Source organism: Ammospiza nelsoni, chromosome 2 (genome assembly GCF_027579445.1).
Source record: "Ammospiza nelsoni isolate bAmmNel1 chromosome 2, bAmmNel1.pri, whole genome shotgun sequence".
NCBI classification, from domain to species: Eukaryota; Metazoa; Chordata; class Aves; order Passeriformes; family Passerellidae; genus Ammospiza; species Ammospiza nelsoni.
In genome coordinates this window covers 89583653-89604745 of record NC_080634.1, presented here as the reverse complement: position 1 = coordinate 89604745, position 21093 = coordinate 89583653, and the positions used below count along the sequence as shown (strand labels likewise).

General features: G+C 44.0%; 2 protein-coding genes across 2 annotated transcripts in view; one reads left to right on the top strand and one right to left on the bottom strand.

Annotated features, from left to right (window-relative positions):
- The window catches only part of TBC1D8 (TBC1 domain family member 8), a 48949-nt gene extending 33682 nt beyond the window's left edge, over positions 1 to 15267 (top strand). The window contains exons 8-20 of the mRNA XM_059465869.1: positions 166 to 348; positions 703 to 853; positions 1918 to 2132; positions 2935 to 3052; positions 7111 to 7396; positions 7880 to 8009; positions 8315 to 8413; positions 8916 to 8984; positions 10263 to 10503; positions 12056 to 12121; positions 12726 to 12815; positions 12976 to 13076; positions 14307 to 15267. Of these exons, the coding sequence (XP_059321852.1) occupies positions 166 to 348; positions 703 to 853; positions 1918 to 2132; positions 2935 to 3052; positions 7111 to 7396; positions 7880 to 8009; positions 8315 to 8413; positions 8916 to 8984; positions 10263 to 10503; positions 12056 to 12121; positions 12726 to 12815; positions 12976 to 13076; positions 14307 to 14765 (2208 nt within the window). The 3' untranslated portion in view covers positions 14766 to 15267. The remainder of the gene's footprint in view (positions 1 to 165; positions 349 to 702; positions 854 to 1917; positions 2133 to 2934; positions 3053 to 7110; positions 7397 to 7879; positions 8010 to 8314; positions 8414 to 8915; positions 8985 to 10262; positions 10504 to 12055; positions 12122 to 12725; positions 12816 to 12975; positions 13077 to 14306) is intronic.
- A 527-nt stretch (positions 15268 to 15794) lies between these two features.
- RPL31 (ribosomal protein L31) lies at positions 15795 to 20753 on the bottom strand. The gene is made up of 5 exons (XM_059465870.1): positions 20659 to 20753; positions 19970 to 20086; positions 18333 to 18458; positions 16331 to 16443; positions 15795 to 15860 (listed from the first exon to the last, which is right to left on the bottom strand). The coding sequence occupies exons 2-5, from the start codon at positions 20074 to 20076 to the stop codon at positions 15829 to 15831; spliced, it is 378 nt and encodes a 125-aa protein (XP_059321853.1). The 5' UTR covers positions 20077 to 20086; positions 20659 to 20753; the 3' UTR covers positions 15795 to 15828.
- Positions 20754 to 21093: the final 340 nt, after the last annotated feature.

Here is a 21093-nt window from a genome sequence, read left to right as displayed (position 1 = left end):
AAATGAACGACAATTTGTATAAAGTCTTGAGTAAGACCTTTCTTCCTGAAAGGTGTTAAAGGTTTTGATGCAAAAGGCAAAGGGTAACCCAGATCTGGCTTGAGGAGAGTTGAGGATGTAGTTCTTAGCCTTTTCAGTCATTACCACTTTGATTTGGCATTGCAGAACAGCCTTGCCTTTGGATCCATGTGCACGCTGGGGGATGATGAGCCTGCGTGTCTGGGAACAGAGGCTTCACACGGGAAAGAGAGAAGTGAATGTGAGAAGGAGAACAATTACTTGCTCAATGCAGAAGCACTAAGGTCAGACTTTCATCAGTCAGGAATGCCAGGCCTTGATTTTGGAAAGGTATGTAACATTTGGGGAAAGCTGTAGGAGATTTAGGTTTTGTTTTTAAAAAGCTAGGGTTATATTCAGACAGATGTTTTTAGTAAAATGCATTCTGTATTGGTTGGAGAAGTTAGATACAGGACAACTTTTTTATTTGGTTGGATTTTTTTCTTCTCCCTTCATTTCATTCTGGTAAATATTTCTAATTTTTATCGCTGTGTGGTGAATGAAATATGCAAAGTGGGGAAAGTCAAAGTCCCTAGAGCAGACTTCCCATTTCCATTGGTAGTGGAATTTCTAATATGTGAAATGCTTTTGTTTACCAGTTCTCACATGATGTTTTTTATTTTTAATGTATGTTCTTGTTCCCAGTCTAGGGAGCAAATCAAAGAGAGCCTGTGGGATGACCATTTTGTGGAGTATGGCAGAACCGTGTGCATGTTTCGCACAGAGAAAATCAGAAAACTTGTTGCTATGGGAATTCCCGAGTCCTTAAGAGGCAAACTCTGGCTGCTTTTCTCAGGTGGGCATGCTTAGAAATGTTGGCTGTAGGCATCATCTGATTCTGGAGATGGCAAAACATTTAGGCAAGAAATTTCTCAAGGGCAATTAATGTCCTTTACATGGGACCTGTGATACTGCTTAAGGAAAAGACATTATCTGAACTGAACTAATAAATGCAAGGAAGTACCTGGGTAGATGTGTAAAAGTTTTACCTCAGGATGATATCATATGACATACAGAAGAATCAAAATAACATCTTTGTAATCTATGTAATTTAAAATTAGCATCATGTTTTCATAAAACAATGTTAATCTTCAAGCAGCAATTAGATTGTAGCATAAATACTGGGTTAGCTCTAGACAAATCAGATTATTGCAAAATAATGACAGTCTCAAAGTTGGCAGACCTGCTCCTGCTTCTTGTTGAATGCTGGCAGGGCTTACAGAAACTGGAGATGGAAAAAACAGCTCATTTCATTGACAGATATGGCAGAGCCAGAATGGGCCTACATTCTGAGGCCCATTCTTGAGTGTGATCTCAAGTTTAGTCCTTAATCCAATATATGGCATACTCAGGCATTTGTAAATGTGGAGCTTTTCCTCCTTGAAGGATATGAGCAGTGCTGAGTACATTTCTCCCAGTAACATGTGAGGGTGGTGAGACACTTGGAAGGAGTTTCCTAGAGAATCTGTGGATGCCCCATCCCTGGAAGTGTTCAAGGCCAGGCTGGATGAGGCTTTGAGCAGCCTGGTCTGGTGAAAGGTGTCCCTGCCCACAGCAGGGGGGTTGGAATGAGATGATCTTTAACCAATACTCTCAGCCCAAACCAATACTTCCTGCTGGAGACATCTTTTGCTCAGTCAGGGTGTTCTGAATGATGTTGTGTCATGTGAGCTTTGCTAATACTTAATTTTTAAGACGTATGTTCTGCTAGGGCTTTGTCTTTTAGGCCTGGATATTCGCAGATCTTGGGGAAAGCCACCTTGCTTATACCCTTTTGAGCAGTAATTCCCACAACACTTGGGAGTGGATAAGGACGATGCTGAACCCATCTTCCTCTTTCTCCCTTCCTGCTGGCTGCAGACGCGCAGACGGATCTCGCCTCGCACCCTGGCTACTACGTGCACTTGGTGGAGGCCTCCATGGGCAGGTGCTGCATGGCCAGGGAGGAGATCGAGCGCGACCTGCACCGCTCGCTGCCCGAGCACCCGGCCTTCCAGAGCGAGACTGGGATAGCCGCCCTCCGGAGGGTGCTCACCGCCTACGCGCACAGGAACCCCAAAATAGGATACTGCCAGGTGGGGCATGCCCGAGGGATTGTGCTCCCTGCTGCTTCCTCCCCTTCTGGTGCTCTCTCAAGAGTGCTTTTGGTGGTGCTTTTTATAAATAAAGACCTTTTAGTTGGAAAAGTAGATATTTAAATGTTATTTTTAGATAATTAAATGTCATTTTTCCTTGGAAAACAACTACATAGTCTCACCAAAAGGCTCTGTTCTACCAACGATATTCCTTCAGCATTTTGCAAACTGATTTATAGTTACAGGAAGGGAAAAAATTGTTTCTGATGCTTCTGTTTGTTGAAAAGGGCATTTATTGGACAATACTTGGCAGCAATGCAGGGTGAATTGGCCTGCACAGATGAGATTTTATGTAGTGCGCTGGGGCACAGGCTTAATGAACCTTTCTGCCACTTTATTCCAAAACTGATGATAAATTATGAAAGTCATTGATCTAGCTGGTCAGCTCCCTGAATTCTGATTAACATCAGAGTGGTCCTGATACTGGAATAAGGGGCAGTGAAAGCAGCTCCAAAACATCTTGCACTATCAGTTACCCGCTTTGTATCTTGGCAAATCCAGAACTGTGCTTTTCTCCATTGTTTCCTATTGCTCTTACGAATAAGCTTGGAAAACTTGCTGTGCCTGTGGGTTGCAATTATGTATTTGTTGTGTATTCTCTCTTTTTCTTGCTTTTTTTTTTCCTTAGTTCTTTACATCCTGTTACGCTACTTTTCTTTCTATAAAAATAGCCACAGTTGAGCTCTTGTCAGTAGGATTTGCTGTCACTAACAAATCCCATTTTCTTCTTTGCCCTTGTAAGTCTATGAACATTTTGACCTCCGTGTTGCTCCTGTATGCCAAAGAGGAAGAAGCCTTTTGGCTGCTGGTTGCTGTGTGTGAGCGGATGCTGCCGGATTACTTCAACCACCGAGTGATAGGTGAGCCTGTGTTCCCTGTCCTGCAGGCTGGGAAGGGGCAGCCATGTGGCACAGGGCTGGGGAAATGCTCAGGGTCAGCTGGGGCCCAGACCCCATGGATGAGGTGCTCCTTCTACCTGTGTGCTGTGCAGGGACAGCAGCAGTGGCTGCTCAGATTCCAGCCAGGGCTGGTTTGGTCTGAAGGGTTTGAGCTGCACGATCTGTAAATGCTCAATTTCACAGTTGTTTTTTTTTTATTTCCTGTTGGTTAGAAGGTGGGGACACTTTTGGCTGTTACATAAATAGAAGAGCTTGTGGGTCTTGGCTAGGGGTATGCAGTGTTAGAGACTCAGACTGTTTAAGATGAACATAGGAAAGATCTGCTTTGTGATCTAGACTCTCTGAATTGCCTGGCTGCTGGAGCAGTGCAGGCTTGCATCTGCACTAGCCCTTTGTAATGAGAGCTGGTACAAGTCCCTGTGCCATGCACTGTGTGTGCTGTGTAGTGCTGTATAGTGCTCCTGCATAGTGCCATTATTTTAATGATCATTGTGCAGACTGCCTAATGCACTGAAAGAGAGGGGCTAAGCAGCATATGTTCTTTGCAGTCACTTCCTTCCCTTACAGAAATGTTTGGTAGCTTTTCCCTTTTTATTGCTAACCTTAGTCTGTAGCTGCAGCATCTGCTGTTACACCCTTGCTGTGGCAGGAGAGGGACCAGGGTCACGTGTGACAAAGTGAGATAGGAGCAAGTCCCTGGCAGTAGAGGTTCTGGGAGCTAGGAATGTTCTGGGCACTCTTGTGCTGCCTGTGGAGTGGAAGAGACACTTGAGAAGATTTCCAGTCTTTTCCTTGAAGGATGGGGTTGTCATATCTCCCTCTAGACACTGTGTCACTGCTCAGTTTCTGTCTTGTCACTGAACTGGCAAGAAGGTAAGTTAAAGCTGAGTTACTCCAAAGTTTAGCTGGATGCTTAGAATGTTTTGTGGTGCTTTGAATGCCATTGGTATTTTCTGAGCATTGTAACTGTCCCACTTGTCAGAATTTTTCTTGTCTCCAGACATGACTTTAAACTCCTATTTTGATTACTGACTTCCATGTTTGTCTGTCTCCTTCCCTGATTAAAGGAGAGAAACACAGCTCTATCAGTACTCAAGCATTTCTAGATATCAGCAGTGTGCTTTGGATTACTCATAACTTTTTGATGCTTGCTGGATTATTGTCCTTAAGTGGCATTCTCTGCTACTCATCTGAGTTGTCTCACCTGGCCAGCCAAATCCCTGCCTTGAGTTGTTCTTGATTTGTGCTTTGTATCTTGCCTGTCACTTGCCATGGCTACAGCCTACACTGTGTAAGTGCTGAAAGTTTTGGTTGTCCTGTCTCTCTGTTTTCTGGCCCTCTTTATCCCAAGGAAGAAGTGCTGTGTCTCTCTGCTGCCATAGCTCATAGTTCACTGTGTGAAGAGCCAGGAATTCAGTTTGGAAGCTGCCCTGCTCTCCCTGGCTGAGTGGCACTGGTGCAGTTTTGCAGCATAGTTCCTTCACTGAGCACAATTTCTGCAGCTCTGCTTTACCCTAGAACTTAACGTGCCCAAATTTGTGCTACTGGTTTTCTCCACGCTGCCCCTCCTCTGGTTCCTGTTGCTTGAGTTAGTGTTCTTGGCTCTGCATTTCAGTTGACCTTCTTTTTGATTTGCAACCAGCTCTTGTCTAAACTTTGTATTGTTTCTTCCTGCATAACACTTCCAAGATCAAACTTTTCCTCTTTGTGCACCCTGCCAATACTGTTTGTCCAAATTTTGATCTCTCAATAACTTTGGTGATCTCTGACCTTGCTACTTGTCACTGTGCTTTTCCTCTGCAGTGTCAGCCTGTAATCTCTGCACTCCAAACAGCTACCAAATTAATGACCTTGGTTATACAGGCCTTCTTAGCTTCCTTTTGTCTCAGACCTTTTCTTTATAACTTTCAAAATCTTCTATTTATTTATATGTGTGTTTAGTTAGTTAGAATTTTTGCTTTCAAAACTTAGGTCCTACTCAGCCTTCTTACTTTTATCTCCCTCCTTCAGCCTTGCCAGCTCTGACACCTTTCATAAGCTTTTTCATTATTTCACTGCTTGCAAATGGGAAAAGCCTGCAGGCAGGGCTCCTTCTCCAGGAATTCCCTCCGTCCTTCTTGTCTCTGCAATGCATAGAGGAAATTATAGGCAGATAGGTGCAAGATACAAACAGGTTGTGTATGGGTTAAGAGTGGTGGCAAGGGTCAGGCATATCCTGTTCTCAATTACCATGACTTTTTCATCTCCTGCATAAACCAGCAGGGCATCTTACCCCACTTTACCTGTTAGACTGTCATCAACTTGACACTGTATTTCTTGAACCACTGAAAACGTTATTTCATTTCTCTGATTTTCCTTTTCAGTCCTGAATATGTCATATATCTTGCATCTAAGGTCATCATTTTTCAAATGCATGCCCTGGTATTTTCCTACCTCATTATGGTCTCATGCTGTAATACAGATTCATTTGTTCAGATTTCATGAAAAATGAAAACATATGAAAAAATAGAAAAGTCCATTTTAATACAACTGTTTCACTTTCATCTACAGTGGCAGCACTTTTTATAAGAAGGTCTGTGAAACATCTGGGCAGTGTTGCATGTTCCTTTTAAAGCTCTGGTTTTGCTCGTGCTGTCTCTAAGTCTGGAATGATCTATTTATATATGTCTTGCCTATCTGTCTCTGGCTTCCTTCAAATACCTCTAAATCCAGCTCTGTTTTTTGGGTCTTTGTTAACTATGGCTATTAAATTGTTTGCATTAAGCTTATTAAAAAACCCAAACAAAAATTGCCCTCTGTTGAGTAACTCCAGTCTGTTTTTCTCCTTTTCTTCAAACTTATGGGAAGCTTTTTCTTCAAAACATCATGCTTGATGTGTTTCTTAGAAGCTTTTTGGATGACCATGGGCTTTTATTTTTGATTTGTGGTGCTGTAATGTTTGTTCAGTCACCAGCAGAAGCTCTTTTGGCCTGATGTGAAAGGTTCTAAGACAGAGAAATGTCTTAGCTATTTTTTTCCCTATGAATTGGATGCAAAGCCAAAAGATGCTGGCTCTCTGCCACAAATTGTTCAGGTTATATTCTGCTTTTGAGCAAGAGAAGTTTTGAGTGCTAGGGATATATATGTTTCAGCAATTAAAATTGTGTCCTAATATTAGCAGAATATGGACTGTAAGAAAGAAATTAAATAACTTGAAAAGAAAGACAAAATAATTGAAAATCTAACTCCATTTTGTATTCAGGAGTATTTTTAACTTGCAGTATCTTTGGTCAAAGCCCTGATGTGGCAAATTTGGTTTGTAGACACAGTCTACTTCATTGAGAAGAAACGACATTGATTCTGTAACAGCTGCTGACAAAGCAGAACTGAACTAGTAGCTAAACCAGAGCCCAGATCTGCTCCTTTGGAAAAACTGGTTGGGACAGTTAGGAAATCTTTTATCTGGGCATTGCAGAAATCTTTTGTTCTTTATGTGTAGATACATATGCTTGTAAGTATATATTTGTATGTGTGCGTGTACTTTCCTGTAAATACTATTCTTCCTGCCTGGTGTGTGTAGGTATATCTGGACTTCCATCCTACATTTTCTCATTTAGAGCAAAACCTTTCCTGCCCACTTCCTTGAGTACATACATCAGAGAGGAATGTGTACTGTCTTATTTTCACTGCATACATCCCAAGTGGAGCAATAAAATGCTTTAAGATTGCTTTTGCTAGCACTTAATTATTATGTGCTTTTGTAGCCAAGACCAACAGCTGCTGCTATTGCTGTTTCATTGCACCCTAAAGGCACTTAGGAGAATTAACACACTTTTTGCAGAAAGTTGTACAGTAAGGTTTATGGACACAAGGGTTGGGCAGCAGGAGGATAATGGCATTTTTCATTGTAGATGTGTGGGTACCTTTCATGTTTAAATTTTAAGAAAGTCTTGCAGTTTACAGTTGACAGCAGTGATTAACTTAAAAATAATTTTTTCCTGTGTCAGTCCTGGCTAATGCTGTTCCTTTATAACTTGTAGGTGCTCAGGTAGACCAGTCAGTGTTTGAAGAGCTTATAAAAGAGCAACTTCCAGAGCTGGCTGAACATATGAAGGATCTGACAGCCCTAGCTTCCATCTCTCTTTCCTGGTTCCTTACCCTTTTCCTCAGCATCATGCCCCTGGAAAGTGCTGTGAATGTTGTGGACTGCTTCTTCTATGATGGCATCAAAGCCATTTTCCAGCTGGGCTTGGCCATACTGGAAGCCAACGCTGTGGATCTGTGTAACAGCAAGGATGATGGGCAGGCCCTGATGATCCTGAGCAGGTATGGCCACACAGGAGTGCTGCTTTCACCTCAGGCCCTTCTGCCCTAAAACAAAGGCATTGCTCAGTAGGCACCAGGGCCCTTCTGTGTCACCCTGCTGCTGCTGCTGCTGTCGCAGTGTCTGCCTCAAACAATGGCTTTGCACGTTGGACGAGATGTCCTGTGAAATTTCCTGGCACTCCGAGAGCTGCATCGCCTGCGTCAGCGTGCAATATTTACTGCTGCTCTCCGTGCCTTCCCTGGACTGACAGGCTTCCTGCTCCAGACTTCAAGGAGACAGGAGTTTTCTTCCTTGGGCAGCATTTAGTCATTTAGCTGGCTTACTGTTCCTCAGATGAGTAATCACAAGGGCATTTTTGAAAAGTCTAGCTTGCCCAAAACTCAATTTATTTCTAACTCTGAGCCATAAGGCCTACTGCATGTTTGAATTGAGAAGAGCACAGTGCAATGTGATCTGTGTTCTTATATATTTCCTCTCTTCAGGTTTTTAGAGCATGTCAAAAACGAGGAAAGCCCTCTGCCACCTATTGGTAATCACCATGCATTCTTCAGTGATGACCAGGAACCCTCTCCAGTGACTGAAATTGCAAACCTGATTCATGACTCCTATGAGGTAAAAGAATTCTTTGTATCTTCTAGTCAGTAAAGTTAGAATTTTAAAGAAGAAGGTTTGATTCACTTTAGATGCTTTGAAAGTTAATACACATCTTTACAGATTCCATGACTGAAGTGCTCTCATGCACAAGACTAGGTGTAGTGTGGGTACCTAGATGAAATATAGACTGTGTGTGCTTTATCTTCAAGGTCTCACTGCACTTAATTATAAGTGTATTTCCAATTAATACAGAAAATAATAACAATACAGGAAAAAATAATAAAACACAACACAAATAATAAACTTCTGTTCCTGTCTTACAGAAATTTGGAGACCACTCTGTGGAACAGATAGAGCACATGCGCTACAAACACCGCATCCGTGTCCTGCAGAGCCACGAAGATACCACCAAGCAGAACGTGGTGAGCAGGCTGTTGCTCTGACTGAGGTGGCTCAGCACTGCCTCTGGAGACACAGGTTTAGTTTATAAAAAGGGGCCACCAGGTCTTGAAAGATCATTGCTGACTCTGCAAAAAGCTCTGTCCTGGGATGCTGATGGTTTTCCTTTGGCAGCCATGTGCATTATTGTAGTTTAGGGTGGCTTTAAAGTTCTGAACAGCTGCAGGACTGTCCAGCCCAGCACCTTATCTGACTGTGGCCAGCCCTTGGCAGATGCCTGGGGAAGAGGAGAGACAGCACCATGCCATGCCTCCCTGGCCTCTGTGACCTGTAGCTTAGGGACTTCCTGTCTTTGTTTCTAATGGCCCTTGAGGGATTTCTCTTTTCATGGATATGTTCCACTGGTGCACCTAAAGAAGGGGGAAACAGCACAAAGATTTTTTTAATAGTGGTTTTCAGCTAAGGACAGCTCGTGAGTCTGCCTGTGTCGGTGATGTCACTAACATGATTTTCTTTCTTTTTAAGCTCCGAGTTGTCATCCCAGACGTTTCAATTCTTCCTGAAGATTTAGAGGAATTGTATGACTTGTTCAAGGTTGGTCTCCCTGAAAAGCAGGGGATGCACCTCATTGAGGCTTCTTTGGGCATAACTTCCAGCTGTTGCTTGGCAGTGCATCAGTACCTCGTATCCTCTGCCTGGGCTGTGCTCCCTGGGTGGGATCCTGCCATTTTGTCCTTTCTGTGGTTGTGCAGTTCTTAAAGAGGAACAGCAATGTACTGATTGTTCAGAGAACTGCTCCTGAGAGCCTTTCTAACTTTCTGCTTGGAAATGGTCCCTGACAAGCTAGCTTCTGTTAACCTTCACATGCAGAATAAATTAAATATTATGTAGCTGTGCTCATTGGGAACTTGGCAGTGCTTTTAAATCTTGTTCTCTAAATGCTCTTTAAAGGCAGACTCTCTTCTCCATGGGGGGAAAAAATCCTAAACCCCACAACCTTGTGTCCTTGCCATTTGTTCCAAATTTTCTCACAGGTTTTTTTTTTTTTTTTTTTTTTTTTTTTTAACTAAAAGCAGTTTCAGTTCCTTTCTGTCAAGCTGATGTTTGATAAAACACACAATAAAGTTGGAGACGGGGACATCTATGCTTGTACAACCATACTTGATTTAGAGGTTCAAGCTGTAATTATTTCCCTTAATGGACCATTTCTTCTGTGTTCATAGCCATAAATACTGAGAAAATGACTGTGGTATGTTGTTAGTGTTGCACAGCTTTGTCACCAAGAGCAGCTGTATCCTGCCTCCATTAGTGGTTGTAAGATGATGCTGCTGGGGCTTGTTCTTCAGTGGTTTTGATCTTTGACTAGCTTCCCCTAATTTTATTTTCTGCTAGTGGTTCCTTTTTTATTTCCCTTGCGCTCCCAGGGACACAGCTTGCTTAATTGGGACTCTTTCTTTTGCCTGTCCCTAACAGAAGACTAATGCTACAGTATCCATATGGAGAGGTGTGAGAGAGAATAAATGAGCAGGCCAAGCCTACGCTTACTCTACATTTTTTACAGAGGTGACCCTCTGTACCTTTGGCTCCTAAGGAACATCCTGGGTCAGATGTGATAAGAGTTTCAGTAGCCCACTGATTTTTTTTTCAAGAATCTGCCCTGTCTCCCTTCATATTTATTAATTATCCCCTGGAAACTGTGAGAGGGGCTGGCTGCTCGGGTGAAAGATTTGCTTTTTCTCACAAGAATGGTCTTGGTATCACGATGACATCTTGCAGAGCAATTTTTGAGCACGTTCCAGTGCAGTTTGGTGTGAATGCCTTTTTCTGCTGCCATGCCCCACAACAAGTGCTGTGTGTGTGCATCTCTCCTAGAGGGAGCACTTGCTGAGGTGCTACTGGGCCGGCGGCAGCGCGGTGCCGGAGCGGCACGACCCGAGCCGGCCGTACGCCGAGCAGTACCGCATCGACGCCCAGCAGTTTGCCGGCCTGTTCCGCCTGCTCTCGCCCTGGACCTGCGGGGAGCACACCGAGCTGCTGGCCCACAGGACCTTCCGCCTGCTGGACGACAACATGGACCAGCTCATCGAGTTCAAGGCGCTCGCCAGCTGCTTGGGTACCGGCTGGGCCGGAGGCAGAGCTGGGGTTGGCACAGGGGGAGACAGCAGTGGTAAAATGCCATGTAACTGGCACAGAAGATGGTTTTTACGGCTTGTATTGTTGTCATCTTACAGCAGGGGTTCCATACTGTTGACTCCTTATTGCAAAGGTTTCATACATTCTTGGTGTTTCTTGTGGGCACCTCCTCCAAGCACTGACTCTTTCTTCTTCACAAAGGTAGCCAACTGACTCCATTTCCCTTCTCAGCCAGCCACCCCACTCTTTTATAGCGCTCTTCTTCTCATTGGTTACAGCTGTGGCCTGTTAAAGTCAGGCCTCTTCCTTACCTTTGTTAATTGGCCCAGCTGCAATTCCTTTAGGGGTAAGATTACTTTCCACACTATCTTTATTTTCTTATATTCTATCCCCCTACGTGTAATTCCTTGTATCAGTGACCTTTACTGATTGTTTTTGTGTTTCAATCATCTGAAGTCAATTGGATTTAAAAGACAGCCTGAGGACGTGATTGAATGTTGTATTAGAATATTTGATTTCTCAGACAATAGTAATTTTATTGAAAATCTTGTATGAGTGAAGAATTATATTTGGGTCTGTGCAGAATGCTGGGAAATCCTCTCTACTGAGTTGTTGCTCTGAGTATACCTCTGAAATCTCAATGTAGCTCTTTGAAACTGCTTCTTGCAGACTTAACCTTACACAGCTGACTGCTGCCTGCTGTGCATGTTGGCAGTAAGCAGAACACAAAAAATCGGGCCAGCAGTGACTGAGGGCTATGCTAGGGTTGGTCTTGAGACCACCAGCTGTCCTAATAGGTAAAACTGCCTGTCCAAAATCTGGCTGAGGAGAAAGTGGCAGATCTCAACGGATGTCTGACCTCATGTGGAGAAAAATGAAATTCAAAGCTTCAGTAAAAATCAGTGATTTTGTATTCTTTGCACTTAGGATTTTTAGATTTTTTAATGTGAACACTAAAGCACCCTGTATTCTCTTTTTATTTGATTCTTAGAGGGATACAACTTTTAATTTAAAGTTCTCCACAGTATTTGAGTGCATTTGAAAGTTTAGAATCTAATTTTTACTGGTCATTGAAAATGTGAATTATATTACATGTGAAATAGTTACCTCCTTTGGGCTTACCCTATAGTACAGTAAGGGCTGAAGGGGAGAAATACTATGTAAGAATATCATACATATGAATATGTATGATGTCCCCAACATTATCTGTCTCCTCCCTCGCATTTCTGTAAACCTGTGGCAGCAAACAGCCTTTACTAGATTCCCTGCCACCCTCCTTAATATTTTTAAATGATGCTGAAGCTCCATAGGGTGAGGTGCTCCCAGTCTGTTTCACAAGAACAAAGACCAAACAGATGGCTGTCAACTGCTGTTCCTCATTGACAGGCACAACATGAAGTTAGACACTGGCCATATGTTTATTGTCCATGTAAACAATAGTCCATTGTGCACAGAGACATACCCGATTTATTTTAAACTGTGGAAGTAAATGCTCCCGTTCACTTCCTCCTTGTTCTTTATTTTCCTTGCAGATGTTATGTATAATGGAGAAATGAATGAAAAGATAAAGTTACTATACAAGCTGCATATCCCACCAGGTAAGAAATCTGAAAGAAAATTAATAACTCAGTTTCCCAAAAAAATCTCTTGCTTTTGGGAAAAAGCTGCTTAACTTAATGAAGAACCCCATCTTCCTTCCTTCCAGCTTGGAGCATACAGGATGTGCATTTGTAGTTACACTCACTGCATTTTACAAATTACTCTGTTAATTACAAATGGAACCTTTTTGGATGAAATGTATAGATTACAATGTCAAAGCTCACACATCTGCTGCATTCAGAGATCTTCTGCAGTCAATTCTATGGTTACTTCCAGACAAAATACAAACTGAAATAATGTTTTTGAGTGGCTTGTACTCCATGTACACTAGACATCTCCTTGTATATCTTGATCCAGTTTTGATTAGGTGACAAAATTCTGTGGTAGTTCCTCTGTGCAAAGTTTTTAATTAAATGTGCAGTTCTTGGCAAGCTTCCAAGTGCAGCACCTCATCTTACAGGAACATTTTACAGCATGATTCAATGATGTTCCTTGATGTTCCTTGCACAATTACTTCGCTTTCATCAAGTATGCAAAATATAGAAAAATAAATTACCGTTATGTCTAATTCAAAGGATTAAATTTGTCACATTACTTGGATAGCTCTCACAGAAAATGAACGAGACAGCCAGTCACCATTAAAGAATCCTTTGCTGTCAACATCAAGACCACTGATCATTGGAAAATCAAACGGTATGTCCAGAATGGCTCTCTCATGTGAGTGCATGAGATAACCAACTTTCCACTTGTGATCCCTACCATGTTATCTCTGCTCTCTGGGCTTTATTTGGAAATGTAAATTTACTCCATGACTTGAAAATTAATTATCCTTTTTATGTCTGCTCCAAAAAAGGTGATGCAGTAGATTACCAAAAGCAACTGAAGCAGATGCTGAAGGATCTAGCCAAAGAAAAGGATACTAAAACTGAAAAGGAATTGCCAAAAATGAGCCAGGTATGTACCTCAGAGGCTGTACTGTTTTTAAAGAAGTGTACTGAAAATGAAATTATCGAATTCAACAGTTTGGCTCTCTCTCATGAAGTATAACTGCGGTACAACTGAACTTGGATTCAGTCCTTCAAGCATTGAGGATCAGGCTCCTCTGATTGAGAGAGCAGGTGCTTAAAAACTTTCAAAAAACTACCTTCCTAACAGTTCCCTCTGTTCAGACTGGCTGGTGAATAGAATTTCAGTCACCCTTACCTGCAGCAGAACATGCAAGCAAACAGGCTTATGCAGGCTGGAAAAAGGCTTCCTCCTAAGCCAAAGAATTCCATAGAATGCACATTTTTATTCTGTTTTCCCATACCTTCTCTCCACCAAAGCAGTAACGTCTTAGTCCACCACACCTGGAACTTGCCCTGTCTTAGCCAAACACTGAGTAGAACTGCAGGAAGACAGCTGAAGGCTGTCACAGTCATACCATCTGTTTCCTAATGCCAATAGCTCAGTAGCTTTCTGCATTGATGGCATAAGGAAAGCTACTGGAGGGAAAAGGCCCCATGCTAATAATACAAATGGAACTGCAAAGAAAGATGGAACTGCCCCCAGAATCCCTTCTGTGCTTGTGCTGCCAAATGAAGCTTTAAATGGGTGGCATGTACCCAGCCTGTCAGCTCTGCAGGAGCTCACAATCTCATCATGGCATCATTTCACTGAGGGCTCACAGCTCTCCTGACAGGATACATGGAGACGTCCTCTGATAACCACCTGAAATGGGTGAGCAAGGCAGAGACAAAAGGAGCTGGGCAGGGAAGATCTCTGAATTGTTTTAGAAGAGCTGGAAAGAGGGGAGACAAACAGAAGGGAAGCTTGCCTGCAGGCCTGTGGATGGCTACTTTGGTTGTAACCCACTGTGTCGCAGCCACCAATAAGGGATTTTCCCTTGCCTTGTCTCTCACTCGCCTGTAGATCATCTGGCAGGTCCTGATTTCCTTCATCAGGGCATCAAAACACCTCACTGCCCTCTTCCCTTTCTGATTTCAGCACAGGGTTTCCTAGCACCACTGGGGGTTGAAATCCTTTCTCTAACAGCTTTTTAAAAGCAGGCAGAAGTTATAAAAGAACATATAAATGTACACAGCACTCCACCTGCCTTTGCACTCCCGTGCCCTGCCTGACTCCTGCAGTGATCCTTAGCGTGGCTGTTCAGGACTTTGATGCTGGTTTTTCATCCCTTTACAGAAGGAGTTCATTCAGTTCTGCAAAACGTTGTATAGCATGTTTCATGAAGATCCAGAGGAGAACGATTTGTATCAAGCCATTGCCACTGTGACCACACTGTTACTTCAGATTGGAGAGGTAGGACAGAGGAGCCTCAGCCTGGGGAGCGGCTCAGACGAGTTCAGCGAGGACTTGCAGCCCGAGGCCTCTGCTTCAGAGCAGGATGCTGTTTTTACTGACACTGTGAAGAGCCCTCACAAAGACTCTCAACCTTCACCTGTGACTGAAGGGGACTGGACTGTCTCTTTTGAACATATTTTAGCATCCCTCTTGACTGAACAATCATTAGTTAACTTCTTTGAAAAACCCTTAGAACTGAAACCAAAGCTTGAGAATGCAAAGCTAAACCAATACAGTCTCAGAACAAATGGAATGAGCTGCCAGTCACGGAGTGAACATGCAAAACCAAACATGCAGTAGCAGCAAATATATCAAAAATGAAATGCACTGAAATTATGCCAAAGGACATACTGTAAAAGGCTTGCAGTTGGCAGTGGACTTCTGGTATCCAATTTGTTGGTCTGTGGTTTTCAGTTTAAGAGCTTTAAAAGCTAAAAGGGTGTGTAGGTTTGTTATGTGCCATTGATTTATTATGTTCTTGTTCTGAATGTAAAAGGAAACATCTGTCTACAGTGTGAAGAACTGAAGCCCTCTTCTGCATTGGGAGAGCAGAGGCTGGCTCCAGTTCTTTATTTTTTTAAGCAGGGGACAACACTCCTCATCTGCTGTCCAGTTTGTTTCGGTTGCCTTTTTTTGCACTAATACTGAAAACTGTTTCAATGCTGGTAATTGAAACTATTTTAATATATTTGATTGTATTCCAATTTTTACGTCTTGCTGAAATGTTAAGTGTACATGGACTGTGCTTCTGATGTTGGTCTGTGAAAACATGCACTTTTCAATAAACCCTTTTTGTACAAAAGTGGAATTGACAGTATTTACTGGTTTAGGGAAGCTAAGTGCCTTTAGTCCCTACAGCTTTAAACAAATCCCCTGGGGTAGCATGATCACAATTATTTCACTAATCAAAACCCTGTTTCTGTGTTGTACACAGAGCTGCTTTGGGAGAAGCCTACTGAGTCTGCCTAAGAGGCCAGTGGGGCACATCATTCACACAAGATTACATACATGAAATATTGATCTAGCAGTTTTGGTTGAGTTTTTCTTATTTTGTTTTTAAACAAACTGAACTTAAAATACCTGTGTAAAGGCTCTTTAATACCCAGAACAAAACAAACCCAGCACAACTCTGCCACCCACAAAGAACATTTGAATCTCCTCCTCATTCCATTCACATGTAAGAGAAGTCTAGTGTATCTTTAAGAAAATTCCACCTTTGTGTTCAAATTCAAAGAAAGCAAGATATTTTAAAGACTGGTACCTGTTCAACTCAATGCTTCATGGTTGAGAGCTTGAAAAGACTGGACAATAAAAAAAACAACTGAAGAATATATTTTATATTTTTATTGTAATGGAAATCCATTTAATTTTCATCCACATTGACTGTCTGTAGACCTGCAAAACAAGACCACCACCTGTCATATATATTGAAGTCTTCCCAAGAAAGTACACCTACATTTTCAAGGGTAGTCTGCTGACCTACTTCTGGAAGAGCAAACTCTATAGACAACTATTTCTGCAAAGGCTAAAACAAAAACTTAAGTTGCATTTACAGAATTGATTTTTATCAGATGACAAACAGAGAGGGCTTAACCTGCCTGAGCTTTTAACAGCAGAGGATGGGCTTAGGGACTTCCCTAGTGACCATGGCCTGTGTTTTGCAATCTCTCAAAATGTACATGATCATTTCACTCCTTTTTGATGTGGATCAGGGAGCCCTGTTCCCTACAGCAAAGCCAGGTTAAGCCCGTGGTTTGACTCCTGCAGCATGCTTTTCATCTGAATTTTGCACTGCAGGAGGAGCTGTCCTGCTTTGCTTCTTGTTCAGACACATGGCATGGGAGATGCCGGAACACCTTCCTTACCTTTGAATGTTGTGACTGGTACGTACGTAACCAGGGTGTACAGCTTGTTGGGTGAATCCTCGTCCTCGTTGCGCTTTCTGGACAAACGCACACGGATACGGTAAGGAACATTCCTGAAATGAAGATGGCAGATTAATTTGCAGTCAAGTGTGTACTGAAACCCATGAATTCATAGCAGAATTCTTTCTCAGTAGCATACCAAGAGCAAAATCTTGTACCATAAGAGACTGTATTGTTTGCCTTAGAGGAGTTTTTGTTTGTTTTCCTTGTTTTTATTCAAGTCTAGCAGGTAAGATTTAACTGAGGAAATACACCTTGAAGATGATCAAGTGAACATGACCAGCAAGCAGCTGTTCATAACAAGCATTTCTTCCTACAATATAAAATAGTAAGGAAGAACCCCAACAATCTACCCTGAAAGCCCAAGGCTTCTGTAAAAACTCAGAGTAATGCCTATCTTTATGCCAGAAGCTGTGGACATTCTAGTGAGCATCACGCCTGAACCAAGATCTTACTTAAGGGCACAAAATGATCATCATTTCTTCCTCACAAAGACCATGGAATTGCTAACTAAATTGTTTAATAATTTTGTTTGTAATAGGCAAATCACAGCTTAGTTTCCTTGCCTAGTAATGCCCAAAATACGCTGCTGAGGGGAGGCACAGAATTTTTTCTCTACATAATTTTCCACATAACCTGCCACCCTGAACTCAAGATTTTAGGAGACTCCTGCTCAGAGTACTATGTGAAGGAACCTGCTTCTCCTCCCTGCTGCAAGAACAGCCTTTTAAAACTTATTACATCAGGTGGACATAGCACTTAGACACAGCAACTGGCTTTGCTTTGTTCCCTTCCTGTCAAAATCAAAAGCATTTTTCACTAATTTATGTAGATTACTGACTACCATACCAGCCAACATGGTGATTTTAGCCTCTGCTGATCCTTCCAGAGGAAGATACCTTACTTTGCATACATCATATATTCTAACTAGTAAAATCTGCAGATTCACACTGGAAAGACTGATGTGGTGACATCTTGCTCCACAGACTGCACCTGCACCAGTCAATACGAGGCAGCCTTGGTTAGCAGCCTCACTGCAAAGCCCTGGGGTTATGTGTGCTGTCTCCTGGTTCCACTGTCACTCCCCATGAACTGGGCAGTTTAACAGGGAGGACACAGAACCCCTGCCAGTAATACCCAGTAACTCAGTCTCATCCTCCCACTCTGCTTTTCAAGGAATGGTTGGCCACAGGATGCCAGGCAAAGCACTCTATGGATGTCATAGACCAGACTTAGGGATCTAACTCCCAGAAGACATGGTTTAAACCCATGTGCATCTCTCGGAGCATCAATCCCAACCAGTTAAACTTTTATTACAGTTTAAAAAGTCCCACTCCCCACAGGAGTTCTGCTGGACCATCTTAAAACATATCATATCAGCTGCCTTGGTAGCAGTGATTTAACACAAGTAGTTTTTTAACACAAGGTCCCCAAACTACTTATTTGTACTGTCAAGAAAAGATTAATGGTCCTGTTGAAAATACACCTCCTTTTGTGCAGCATTTGTTCAGCATGCTTCAAAACCTAATCCTGTTTAGACACACTGCACAATCCCACTCAGCCTGGGATTGTAGCTATCACTGCAAAGTCAGGTCTATAAAAATTATCTGCTGCAACAGGGATCGAGGTCCTACAGTATTACAATACCCCAATCCTTTCTCTTCCCTGCCCTCCACCCCCAAACCTGCACTACCTCTTTCCCTTGCTTAATTTTTATTAAAAGTAGAAGAAATTCTTTCAATCCCAGAGTTTACCAAAGCTTTGTTATAAATATGCCAGGACAGCTGACCAGAACACAGAGGTGACAGATTAGGTTGGTGTGTACACCACAAGAGGAAGGCACTTGCAAAGAAAATGCAAATACTGCAAGAAATTTACAATTTTTTCCTAATCCTTCATGTTGTTTTTTTCCTCAGCCAGTAAAGAAAATTGCAAAACCCACCTTATTCCCTTTGCCCAGACTGCCTTGTTGAGTCTGGTATCAATGCGGACGTCAGGAGTACCCATCTCCTTCATGGCAAACTTCCGGATTTCCTTGAGGGCGCGAGGTGCTCGCTTCTTGAAGCCCCTGGGACAAACACAAAAGCCATTTCTTTAACTTCAGGACACTGTCAGCACTAGACACTTGTTCCATGTGTTCTCCCAACAGAAAACTCCCCAAAGCACTGTGCTGAATAGCAAACAGCTGCACCAGCCTGAGCAGACCTTCACCCTGGCAGGCAGATGCTAACTTTAATAGAAACCACTTAGGGAGAATAATTTCAGTAAAACTTTGCAACCACAAAAATCTCCTGGATCTTAAGCCTTCATTTTAATGTCTACACTTTTGAGTATCTCAGTAACACTGAAGAGCTCAGAGGTGTCACAGACATTCTGAATAAAACCCCTTATGAGCAAAGCAGTGCAACAACAGTATCATAAACATAACCATGACAGAACTGTATCAGTATTGAAATAAGCAGCAGAAGAACAAAACTGATGTTATTCTGAATATCAGCTTTTGCTGAACAGTACCTGATGGTTATATTCTTTTACACTATCAGGACTGCACCAACACCACCACCAGAACTGTTTTTCTCCCCCAGTACAGCCTGTTCCATGCCCATTATGGGCAGGTCCTGCAGGACTGGGCATCCACAGCAGAACTAAGAGCTGCAGCATGAGTGTTCTGCCATGTTTATTAAACCCACACTGTGACAGGGGCTGTGCCAGTAGTGCCTGAGGTCCCACAGTGGGTTATATCCAGTTATATTATGTGCACACTGCTGTTGATACTTTGAGCTAGAAATGGGAAGTGGGTACTTGATCACAAGTGAGACAAGCATTAAATAAAAAGCATTTAACTCCAGCATATCATGCCCAAAAAGAAAAGTGGACAGCACATCACCCAGCATTAAAACAGAATGAAGTGCCAACCAACAGGCGAGGCCAGAACATTGTATTGCCAGAGCACCACTGCCTCCCATTCCCAGCCACGGTTCTGCAATGCTCCACTGCCTCATTTCTCTCCTATTCCATGTCAGCCACTGCACCAATTGTTTGGATTTGGATGGTGCCTTCCCTGTGCATGCAGGCACACACAGAATGCAAGGGCACTGCCACTTCCTCTGAAGCACTTCTCCACTACAGCTTCATGAGGTTCAGCATCTAGTCAATCAAAAAGCTACTCTTACCTACACACAACAAACATCCTTTAACACAAATCATATCCCAGTTTACACCTCACACAATTCTTTGATAAGCTTGAAACCAATAATTTGACTACAGCAGTATTTAATTTCTGGAACTTTCTCAGTGGGCTGAAGTTTAAGGATTTGCTTGGGAAAGAATGACAGAAGTAAACTGATCTAACTTTAGCTTAAGTCCCAGAACACTCACACTCACAGAAACAGGCCTATTCCTGAAAGCCACAAGCCAAGCCTGGGGTTGCACACGTCTGTACCTCGGGACACAAAAGAGGCACAAGGGACCACAAACACAACACTCTACAGAAAGTCCTTCTCTGCTCTTTAAACCTACCGAACCTACTTCCAAACGCCACTTCACAGAAGGCAAATTTCGCTGATAAGGAGAACTTACACGCCATGGATCCGCTTGTGAATGTTGATGGTGTATTCCCGAGTTACTACTTCGTTGATGGCAGAGCGCCCTTTCTTCTTCTCGCCGCCTTTCTTTGCGGGAGCCATCTCAGCGACGCTGAAAGGCACCGCGCACACATCAGACGCACATCTCGCACCTTCCCCGTCCCCAGCCCATCGCAAACCGCACAACTCCCTCATGCAGAAACTCAAACCCAAGCTCCATTAACCCCCGGGGTCGCACCGGTCGCAGGCTTCACGCAGCAACTTCCCAGCACCACAGATGCTTTACTTCCATCTCCCCGAGAAGAGCAGGAAGCACATCCGAGACTCTCGGACCACCTCGCACTAATATCCTGGCCAGCCCCAAGCCCCCTCCCTCTGCAAGGCGACCCAGGTGCGCAGCTCAGCCCGTCCCGGGATGCACATGAGGGGCCAGACCGGCTCCTTCCCGGGGCAACAGCACGGGCCGTATCCCCGTCCCATGAGTCCCGCACGCCTCCCGGGCCCGGGGCGGGCAGGAGAGAGGCCCCATTCCCGCCGAACGCGGACGCGCCGGGAGATCCCAGCAGGTGCCCCCCTTGCCGGGCCGCCCCCCCGGGCCGGGCCGAGGTGCATTGGCGCCGCGCCGCGGGCTCTGCGGGACGGATGGAGGCGGATTCGGCGGGAGCGGCCCCGGCCCACACTCACCCTGCCCGGGCACCGGCCGGAAAGGAGCGCGCGGGGCACGCCGGGAAACAGGAGCTCTTCCGGGATCGGGCCGGGAAGCGACTGCGCCGGCGGCGGGAGGGGCTGGCCCGGGGGGCGGTGTCTGGGTGTGCCCGGGCCGGGGCTGCTCTCTGGGTGTGCCCGGGCCGGGGTGTTCTCTGGGTGTGCCCGTACCGGGGCTGTTCTCTGGGTGTGCCCGTACCGGGGCTGTTCTCTTGGGCGGTGTCTGGGTGTGCTGGTACCGGGGCGTTCGGTGCCTACCCACCCGCTTCCTCTGTAGGATCTCTCCCTTTTCCTTGCAGTGGTGTGTGAGGAACCCAGCTTGGCACAGTGGTGCTTCCAGCAAGCACTTTGCCTCTTGCACATCTGGAGCTCTTGTTCCCGAGACAGAACCGAGGCATCCCGGCGTGGAGCAGT